The sequence below is a fragment of the Mus caroli genome, chromosome 1, assembly GCF_900094665.2.
Source record: "Mus caroli chromosome 1, CAROLI_EIJ_v1.1, whole genome shotgun sequence".
NCBI classification, from domain to species: domain Eukaryota; kingdom Metazoa; phylum Chordata; class Mammalia; order Rodentia; family Muridae; genus Mus; species Mus caroli.
Window position 1 is genome coordinate 54,354,656 of NC_034570.1, and position 10,886 is coordinate 54,365,541.

The 10,886-nt window shown below is 36.6% G+C and overlaps 1 protein-coding gene across 1 annotated transcript in view; it reads left to right on the plus strand.

Moving 5' to 3' along the window:
- The window catches only part of Nbeal1 (neurobeachin like 1), a 162,706-nt gene that overhangs the window by 50,567 nt on the left and 101,253 nt on the right, over positions 1-10,886 (plus strand). The window contains exons 11-16 of the mRNA XM_021162943.2: positions 570-653; positions 4,609-4,707; positions 4,793-5,373; positions 6,192-6,324; positions 6,914-7,033; positions 8,567-8,870. Coding sequence (XP_021018602.1) covers positions 570-653; positions 4,609-4,707; positions 4,793-5,373; positions 6,192-6,324; positions 6,914-7,033; positions 8,567-8,870 — 1,321 coding nt within the window. The remainder of the gene's footprint in view (positions 1-569; positions 654-4,608; positions 4,708-4,792; positions 5,374-6,191; positions 6,325-6,913; positions 7,034-8,566; positions 8,871-10,886) is intronic.

A 10,886-nucleotide genomic window follows, 5' to 3' on the forward strand; every position in this document is an offset into this window, starting at 1 on the left:
TTTTGACATTAAAGATTGCCTTCTCCAGAACTTGCCAGTACTTATAGATACATAATTCATTTTATTCATTTGCCTCAATTGTTTTTATAGAAATAGATGCTTTTTAAAAAGATAATGAGATATACGTACTTTCCATTTTAGTACAGAATTTAGAAACTAAGCAAACAAGGTTATTTAAGCTACATATTAATTACATAACAGTAATTAAGACTAGTAAGTTCAAGTCTATTTTTGAAGGTAAATTAAAGCATAATATAATTTCTAATTGCAGACCTCCCTCCCCTCCTCTTGAGATTGTCCATTATTTTTTAAAAGCATGTTTAAAGTTTGTTTTTCCCCCCGCCCTTAGAACATTTAATATAATGAGTGAATTTGCTTCATTCTTCTTGACATGTGGCTTATCTTCTGTGAATTAAGCACCTTTTTCTTGCAGATTATGTTTCAATAATCCATATGATTGGAAGAGGAATGTAATGCATGCCATTTCTTCAGATTTTCAGAACAAACAAGGTTTCCGTGTGAACAAACCTAGGTTCATTTGTTAATTTCTTGTTGTTTCCCTCTGGTAGGTATTCCAGGGGCAGTTGGATTGCTTGGCTGTGTCAGCCATTCAGGCTTTGACAGCAGTGATGAAGAATTCTCCAGCTGCTAAGGTGAAAAATGGATCTTCAAGCTTTAAAATTGATATTTTATCAATTTTTGCTGTATAAATCCCAAAGTTATATGTGAAAGTATATAAAAACACCTAGTGTAACATTTGTAATAAGTAGCTTACAAAAATAGAATCCTATAGCCACACGTAGTGGCTTCTTATAATTTGCTCATAATTTAATAAACAAACTCCTTATGGATATTCTAGTATTTTGAAAGGCACTAGCGAACATGTGTGATAATACATGCTTTTAATCCCAGCATTCACATGGCTGGCTCTCTGTGAGTTGTGGCCAGATTGTTCTTCATAGCCAGTTCCTAGCTAGTTAGGGCTATGTAGTGAGACTCACACAAACCAACCAACCAACCAGCCACTGATGACTGAACTGAACTGCACATTAATAACTGTTTATTACAGTGTTGGTCAAATGAGGATCATATTGCTGATATTAGAGGGGCCATGTTGCTGGTATTGAGAAGTGAGTGTATGGTTATTGAGCATAAAGAATTAAGTTTTACAGTATAGTTTTTAAAAATTAATACCAGTTCTGTTATTTAGTCAGTTTATAACTATCCAGAATATGAGTATTTTTCACATGTGATCACCTTGTCAGTATGGGACTTGTTTTCCCAGTGTGTGTAGAGGATTCTGTTTCTTTCTTTTTTTTTTTTTTTTTGTGATCATTAACCTCAAGGTTTTATATCAGTTTTTTTTAAAGATTTATTTATTTTTATATATGTGAGTACATTGTAGCTGTACAGATGGTTGTGAGCCTTCATGTGGTTGTTGGGAATTGAATTTTTAGGACCTCTGCTTACTCCAGTTGGCCCCCGCTCACTCGCTCACTCAGTTGCTCAGTCCCTACTCGCTCTTCCCAATGATTTATTTATTATTATACATAGTACGTACACTGTAGCTGACTTTCAGACGCACCAGAGGAGGGCGTCAGATCTCATTATGGGTAGTTGTGAGCTACCATGTGGTTGCTGGGATTTGAACTCAGGACTTTCAGAAGAGCAATCAGTGTTCTTACCCACTGAGCCATCTCGCCAGCCCTATATCAATCTTTTTAAGATTTGTTTTTATGTGCATTGATGTTTTGCTTGCATGTATGTCCATGTGAGGGTGCTAGACCCTCTGGAACTCGAGTTACAGACAGTTGTGAGCTGTCATGTAGATGGTAGAAATTCAACCCAGGTTCTCTGGAAGAACAGCCATTGCTGTTAACCGCTAAGCTGTCTCCCCATCCCCTTATGTCAGTTTTTAATCCACTGTTTGTGACTATAGTTTTGTCTGATGATGCTCATGTACTATAAGTAGCTCATTGATTCATTGTAAGCTTTATAAGATATCTATGTAAAGTGTCAGGCATGTCAGTACATGATAAATGTTACTGTCATGACTGCCACCCAAACTTCTGACCTTCACCTCTGATCTGCTACCAAGAATAGAAACCACGGTTAAGTGTATGTCAGACCTTATAGTCTGACCTCTGATTTTACCTGCTGTATAATAATAGGGTGTTGTTGTTTGTAAGGGAAATCACTTTTAGCACTCAGAAATTCACTTATAACAGATTGCTAGTATTTCTGAAATTCAGACCTTCAATGCTGTTTAAGTAATTTTAAAGGTGATTTTTTTTTTTACTATAATGTCTTTTATGGTTTAAAATTTCAAAGGTTGTGCAATGGGTTGGGCTCTAGCTCAATGGCAGAGTATATTCTTAATGTGTTTAGTGCCTTCATCTTCCTTCCCTAAACAAGAGGTTATATGACAAAGTACCTCTTGATAAGAATTTCTTCTTATTCTTGGTACACAGCTAACTTCTTATAAAGATAACTGGTTTTACTGTTATTTTTTTTTAAGCGTTTTTATGGTCGGTGTGTCTATTTTTGGCTAAATTAATAGACTGATGTTCTGTTTTCAAGGTGTTTTCCTAGAGTTTATATTTTACTTTTTAGCTTCAGGTTTAAAAATATAAATGAATTTAAACTTTCTAATGGAGACTTGATGCTTCAGACCATTTAGATACAGGGAACAGAGAGAAAATTCTTTGTAATTTTACTCTGCCCACTTAAAATCTGAGCATTGGGGCTGGAGAGATGGCTCAGTGGTTAAGAGCACTGACTGCTCTTCCACAGGACCTGAGTTCAATTCCCAGCAACCACATGGTGGTTCACAACCATCTGTAATGGATTCTAACGCCCTCTTCTGGTGTGTCTGAAGATAGCAACAGTGTACTCATAATACAAAAAATAAATAAGTCTTTTTTTAAACTCTTTTTTATTTTAAACGATTTACATTTGAAATGCTATCCTGAAAGTCCCCTATACCTTCCTCCCACCCTGCTCTCCAACCCACCTCCTCCTGCTTCCTGGCCCTTGCATTCCCCTGTACTAGGGCATATAATTTTTGCAAGACCAAGGACCTCTCCTCCCAATGATGGCTGACTAGGCCATCTTCTGCTACATGTGCAGCTAGAGATACGAGCTCTGAGGGTACTGCTTAGTTCATATTGTTGTTCCACCTATAGGGTTGCAGACCCCTTCCTTGGGTACTTTCTCTAGCTCCTCCACTGGGGGCCCTGTGTTCCATCCTATAGATGACTGTGAGTATCCACTTCTGTATTTGCCAGACACTGGCATAGCCTCACAAGAGACAGCTATATCAGGGACCTGCTGGCAAAATCTTGCTGGCATATGCAATAGTGTCTGCCTTTGGTGGCTGATTATGGGATGGATCCCAGGGTGGGTCAGTCTCTGGATGGTCCTCCTTCCTCAAGTCCAAATTTTGTTTCTGTAATTCTTTCCATGATTATTTTGTTCCCCATTCTAAGGAGGAACAAAGTATCCACACTTTGGTCTTTCTTCTTAAGTTTCATGTGTTTTGCAAATTGTATCTTGGGTATTCTGAGCTTCTGGGCTAATATCCACTCTGCTTGTGGACGTTGTACATCGTGGTGCGCACTAGGCTCCGCACCACGATGTACAACGTCCACAAGCAGGTGGAGCATGTGTCCTTCTTACCGGTTGGGACATCTTCTGGATATATGCCCAGGAGAGGTATTGCTGGATCCTCTGGTGGTATTATGTCCAATTTTCTGAGGAACCGCCAAACTGATTTCCAGAGTGGTTGTACAAGCTTGCAATCCTACCAACAATGGAGGAGTGTTCCTCTTTCTCCACATCCTCGCCAGCATCTGCTGTCACCCGAAGTTTTGATCTTAGCCATTCTGACTGGTGTGAGCATTGTTGTAAACCTAATGCAGAGCCACTGAGCTATGCCCCTAGTTCTTGTTGTTTAACTTGGGTCTCAGAATATAGCTCAGGGTGGCCCTGAACACTCAATCCTTCTTTCTTTACCTCTCCAGTTCTAGGCCACCACAGGAATCAGAAATTTAATCTAGCTTCTTTTTTTTTTTAATTTGAGACATACTTCTGTGTAATAATACACCCTGTCTTACAGGTGCTGGGGAGGAGAGGGTAGAACAGGACAGGATGACAGACAGAGAGAGAAGATGAAGGTAAAGGAAGTGTCATATAGCTTAGTCTGAAGAAAATAGTTCTATAAACCAGTTGTTTCTCATTTCACTTACTCTGATGGACTTTTGTATCTTTATTATTATTATTATTATTATAGAAGAACATAGAATCTGTTTTAAGATGGACAGACTCAGGTTCAAGGGCATCTCTATTATCCCAGTTCCTGAGATACATGAAACAGATAGAAGGTTTACAATTTTAAGGTCAGCTTAGGTAGCATAGATAGCATAGAAAGCCCCTGTTTCAAAAGCGAGAGAAGGATGAATATAGATAGACATAGATAATAAAGAGAACAAAACTCATTTCATAATTTTTGTATCTTATGTTAGTTAGTTTAAATAAGTATTCAACATTTAATATTTCAACAAATTTAGTCATTGAAAATGTGCTTTAATATATTGTTTTACTCTCTAGGAAGTATTTAAAGAAAGAATTGGCTATATGCACATGTTTGAGGTATTAAAATCTTTGGGCCAGCCACCACAGGAACTGCTTAAAGAACTTATGAACATGGTGAGTTTTTAACCTTTCTGATGAGAAGTTCCACTCTCTCCACTTTAGGAATAATAACTACTGTCTCCTCTGTGTTACTTTTCAGGCTGTTGAGGGTGATCACACTTCAGTTGGCATTTTGGGCATTAGTAATGTCCATCCTCTCTTGGTTCTTATCCAGTGGCTTCCGGAGCTAGAATCTCATGACCTGCAAATCTTTGTCTCTGATTGGCTGAAAAAAATTTGTTGCATTAATAAACAGAGCAGAACTACCTGTGTGAATGCAAACATGGGAATAAAAATCATTGAAGCTCTTGAATCCCATTCTTCCCTACATCGAACTTGTGCTGAGAACTTGATTGTAATCCATGGTTCATTGGGGAGTCAGTCTGTGAGCTCAGAAGAAATCCGTCGGCTTCTGCGATTGCTGAGAGTAGATGAATCAGAGTGTATTCACCCATATACCATTCCTGTGACTCGTGCAATCCTGACAATGGCCCGGAAACTCAGTTTTGAGAGTGCACTGCAGTATTTTAATTTGTCACATAGCATGGCCGGAATTTCTGTGCCTGCTATTCAGAGATGGCCTGGGTCTGCATTTTCCTTCACTGCTTGGTTTTGCTTAGATCAGGATCCATTAACCCTTGGGAGTGCCAACAAAGGAGGAAAAAGAAAACAATTATATAGGTAATGGTATAAGTTGTGGAATACAGATGAATATTGTCACTTAGTATATGCTATGATTCATGAATAGGAAAAAGTAAGCATCTAGGTTTTAAAATTTATTACAGTTGATGTGAAACTTTTTTATATTGTGGCTGTATAGTTTAGAGGTGCTTCATTGCTTTCAAAATATTCTGTATTTTAGATATTTTTCTGACTATAAACTGAGTGCCTGTAGGAAAAAAATAGAAGTAGTATAAAAGTGGAGAAGAAAGGAGTAGTAAACTCTGCCCCACTGAAGGAGTTACAGATTTTAACATGCTTTATGGTTTTTAAAACTATTATGTACACTTTCTGAATGTTCAGAAGAATTTAAATATTTGAAAATTTAGTTTTGCTCTAGTTCAGTGGTTCTCAACCTGTGGCTTGCAATCTATTGCAATCTATTGAAATCTATTTGACCAATTCACAGGGTCCTAAGACCATCAGAAAACATGGAGATTCACGTTATGATTTAGAACTAGCAAAATTACAGTTGTAAAGTAGCAGCACAAATAATTTTATAGGAGGGGTCAGCACAACACGAGGAACTGCATTAAAGGGTTGGGGACCACTGCTTTCGCTTGATAGTGAAATCCCATTTACAGTATTATCGTTTATAATTTATTAACCTTTATGCCCAAAATGGATTTAAAAATGACAAAGTTGGGCTGCTGAATTAAGTAGCAACATTGTTGATAAAGATATTTGTGATTGCTTTATGGTTAATATTGATGGGCTTCAATGATAAAGAGACTGGGCAAGTTGATCTCAGAGGTTCTGATAACATGTATTTTTGTTAGCTTTTTTACAGGAAGTGGAATGGGTTTTGAAGCTTTTATTACCCACTCAGGTATGCTGGTTGTGGCGGTGTGCACAAAGAGAGAGTACGCAACAGTCATGCTTCCTGACCACAGTTTCTGTGATTCTCTCTGGGTAAGACTTGAGGATGCCACATCAGACTCTTGGCTCTGTTTTGTCTTTAAGATGTATAACAGTTGGATGTCTCTTTATGAGGAACTTTGATCAGCTTTGCCAATTTTCATTTTCACATGCTGTTAGTTGTGAAGTTCTCTCTATAAAGATGTTAGTGTATTTACCATTGTCATTAAAGTAACAATAATATTTTTTGCTGAAACTTATATTGTGAATCTTTGAAGATTTCCTAGACTGGTTTTTGAATTTCAATTCAAAATGAAAAGTGAGATTGCTAAACCAGTTATCTCTGTTGCTTATCTAAAAATTATAAAATGCTTCTCATTGAAAAAGATAATTCTAAGAATATTTAAAGCATTATAAAATGCAGACAAGACTATAATATTTGTGAGTCTTTTGGCAATGGCTTGATTTTTTTTTTTTTTTAGTACTTAAAATTGTCACTTGTTTGGGAATGTCATTGAATCAGTGTTTTAGCTGTCCTTAATATTTTGTTTATATAAGTTATGAAGTAATATTCTTTAAGCATATGTCATTGCAAAGGCACAGTGTGATTTTAGTCCTTTTAATGTATGCTTTTCATTGTCAGCATAACATAACCATCGTTCACATGCCTGGAAAAAGGCCCTTTGGCCAGAGTTTTGTCTATATCTATGACAATGGACAACAAAAGGTTTCTGCCCCTCTCAGATTTCCTGCCATGAATGAGGTGAGTACATGCACCTTATTCTTTAGGCCTATTGACTGAAAAAAATCCTGAAAATATTTATGAAATATATTCCATTTTTTTCCTAATATTTTGAATTGTGTTGTATGTTAAGATACAGAAAATTGGTATTCATTTCTCTTAGTCTGCCATTAGATAATTTCAGATACTATGTGGAAAGAAAACAATTCAAGAAAGAAACATATAATGAAAGGTTTGGAGAAGTAGGTTCAGCAAAGCCAAAGACCAGACCAAAGCATCATAAAAAAACAAAACAAAACACCCAAACTTCTTTAAAGTATATAAAATGTTTAAGAAAATTCTACAATACTGCTGGGTATGGTGGCACACGCCTTTAATCCCAGCACTCGGGGGGCAGAGGCAGGCGGATTTCTGAGTTCGAGGCCAGACTGGTCTACAAAGTGAGTTCCAGGACAGCCAGGGCTATACAGAGAAACCCTGTCTGGAAAAAACAAAAAAACAAAAAAAAACCCAAATAATAGAAAATTCTACAATAGACTTTGCCATCTGTTAAATTTGAACTGGTGATGAAGTTATCTCAAGCTTTATTCTCCACATAGGTAAAGAATTTTTGAGACTGGCCAATTTAAGACAGTCTTTTCTAAGACTAGTAGGACAAAGTAGGGTGTTTGTCAATAAGATTTACCTGATAGTTTCTTGCTTCATCTCTTAAGTAGCCTTTAATTAACATTATTCTGTTACATAATACTAATGATAAATTTTGTGTGGGAAAGTAATTATCTCTATTTTAGATAACAGTAAACCTCTTTTAACTTTTTTTTTTTTTTCTGTTTTTTTCCAGACAGGGTTTCTCTGTGTAGCCCTGGCTGTCCTGGAATTCACTCTGTAGACCAGGCTGGCCTTGAACTCAGAAATCCCCCTGCCCCTGCCTCCTGAGTGCTGGGATTAAAGGCGTGCGCCACCACGCCAGGCTCTCTTTTAACTTTTTAAAAAGAATACTCACCAATTAAGAAAAAAAAAGACTCACTTGAAAAAGACATATACTTTTATGACTAAAAGTATATGTATATATTCTTAAAAGTAATGTATATATTCTTTTGCTAAAAGTAACTTTGACAGTCATGCCTTAGGTATATACTTGCCTGTATAGGTCATGATCTAGTTGAAAAATTAGCTTCACTTTTATTTTAATGTGCTTATTTGCATAGTTTTATATATACTATTTCATCTTATTTTTACTTTATTTTAAAGTTCATTTATTTATTTTCACATTGCTGGATATCAAACCCAAGCTTCACATATCTTAGACAAGTATTTCACCATGGAGCTACATGTACAGCTCCATAGTATTTAATTTCATTGTTGCTTTGTGGTTTTTGAGATAGGCCCTCACGATGCAGCTCATGCCAGTTTTGCCATGGCCCTCCCCAGTCCTGGAACTATTACCTGTGTGTTACCTAGCCCAGATTTGTGCTGTTTACTTTTAAATCTGAAGAGAATTATTTTAAAATTGTGTGATTTTAAGTTCTTTTTGTCATTTTGTTTAATCTTTAGCCATTTACTTCCTGTTGTATTGGTTCAGCTGGGCAAAGAACCACTACTCCTCCACCATCTCAAATCCCAGATCCACCATTTTCTACTCCCATTACCCCTCACCGGACATCATTTGGTGGAATATTGTCATCAGCCTCCTGGGGAGGAACAATTGAAAAATCGAAATTGTTTACCAAATTAATTTCAGCTGGAACCCAAGATAGTGAATGGGGTTGTCCCACGTCTCTGGAGGGCCAGCTAGGATCTGTGATTATATTCCATGAAGCTCTGCAGCCTCCTCAGGTCAAGGCTTTGTATTTAGCAGGTGAGCATGCACAGCCACAGTATTTAGCATTGTCTTTTTCTTCCTGTTTTTACCTGAATGTTTCCTAAAGAGTTATTTGATTTGAAGAATATGTTTTATTTGTTCATTTGTTCATTCACTCACTCACATTTTGGCAATCTAGCACATACTAAGAAAGTAATCTAAGTACTGAACCATATTACAGACCTGTGATTGTTTTAATTGCAACTGAAAAGAAAAGCCTGTTTTATACTATACTTTTTTTGTAGGAATGCCTAAGACAAGGGTGTGGTGTGTGTACCTTTGTGAGTTCATGAGCACCATGTGTATACAGTTGCCCAGATAGGTGAGGGGGTATCTGGTCCCCTACAGTTCAGAGCTGCTTCATCTGGGTGCTGGGAACTGAACCCAGATCGTCTGCAAAGAGTACTATACACATTCTTAACCACTGGGCTATCTCTCCAGACCCATTTTGAGTGATCATTAAATTTTTTAAAAAGTTTTATATTTAACGGATATGAATATACTGTCACTCTCTTCAGACACACCACAAGAGGGCATCAGATCCCATTACAGCGGGTTATGAGCCTCCATATGGTTTCTGGGAATTGAACTCAGGACTTCTGGAAGAGCAGTCAGTGCTCTTAATTGCTGAGCCATCTCTTAAGTATTGATATTTAAATTTCTTAAGTATCAAAACTACTGTCTGTGTTAGTCTCCCAGGATTGCCATAATCAATTTCTAGACTCTGTGTCTTTAGCCATCAAAGTTTATTTTCTTAACATTTCTGGAGGGTAAAAGTTCAAGATTAAGGTAATATGAATATCATTTTCTAGTGAGGCTTCTCTTTGCTCTAGGCAGCCCCTTTCTTACTGTAAGCTCAGTGTGAACTTACATTCTTTTCCTCACTGTGCATATAGAGAAAAAGAACAGACCTCTATAGTGTTTCCTCCTTTTCTTATGAGGGGCTCTGTCTGTTTAGGATCCATTCTTAAGACATAATTTATTTTTAATTTTTTGTTTAAAGACTATAATTACGATAGTCACATTGGAAAGTATATTTTAGTGTAACTTTAGGTCAGTCACTTCCATACCACTATAAGTACTTTAGAAAGATGCTAATGAGTTGATGAAATCACATATAAACCTACCTATATAAGAAATTATGATATTCAAAAATTCTAAGTCTTTCCCTAGAATTTGTCAGTCTTATGATTTATTAATATACCTAAAAAATTTTTGAAGGCAGTACAGATAGGTATAGTATTGTAAATGTTCTTGTTTTGTTATTTTCTTTTGACTGTGATTTTGAATATAATATATTAGTTACTATTAGTCCTAACATTTCTGTTTTATAGCTGTATTTTATCAGAATATTCTGAATTAAAAATTTTAAGAGTCATGGACATTAATTTTGCAGAGAGCCTGTTTTTCATAAAGATACCCTGTTCAGACTGCATAGGAGTTTTGAGATGAATAGAACTATCTGGATTTTTCAGAGTTTAAATTATAACATTATCATTTCTTTGACACTCACTGAGTATTCAAATGTGTGGTTTCCGAGCCAAGTAAGTGTGTGGTTAGATAGTGCAGCATTTGTGGCTATATAGTATACAGTTTATTCTAATAGTTCTACTTACAATTTTACTCTTAAATGATAATTATATCATTGTTATAAATTATTGTTCTTTACCTCTGTGTGGTTTCTTGAATTTATGATTATAAATTCTCTATAATTTGTTGTTTGTTTTTGGAGACAGGATTTCTCTGTGTAGCTCTGGCTTTCCTAGATCTTGCTCTGTAGACCTTGCTGGCCTGGAACTAATAGAGATCCACCTGCCTCTGCCTCCCAAGTGCTGGGAGTAAAGATTGCACCAGTACCACCTTAGCTATAATTTTTTAACTATTGTTATAAAATTAAGTTTTTAGTATGAGTGCTGGAGAGATGGCTCAGCGGTTAAGAGCACTGACTGCTCTTCCAGAGGTCCTGAGTTCAATTCCCAGCAACCACATGGTGGCTCACAACCATCTGTAATG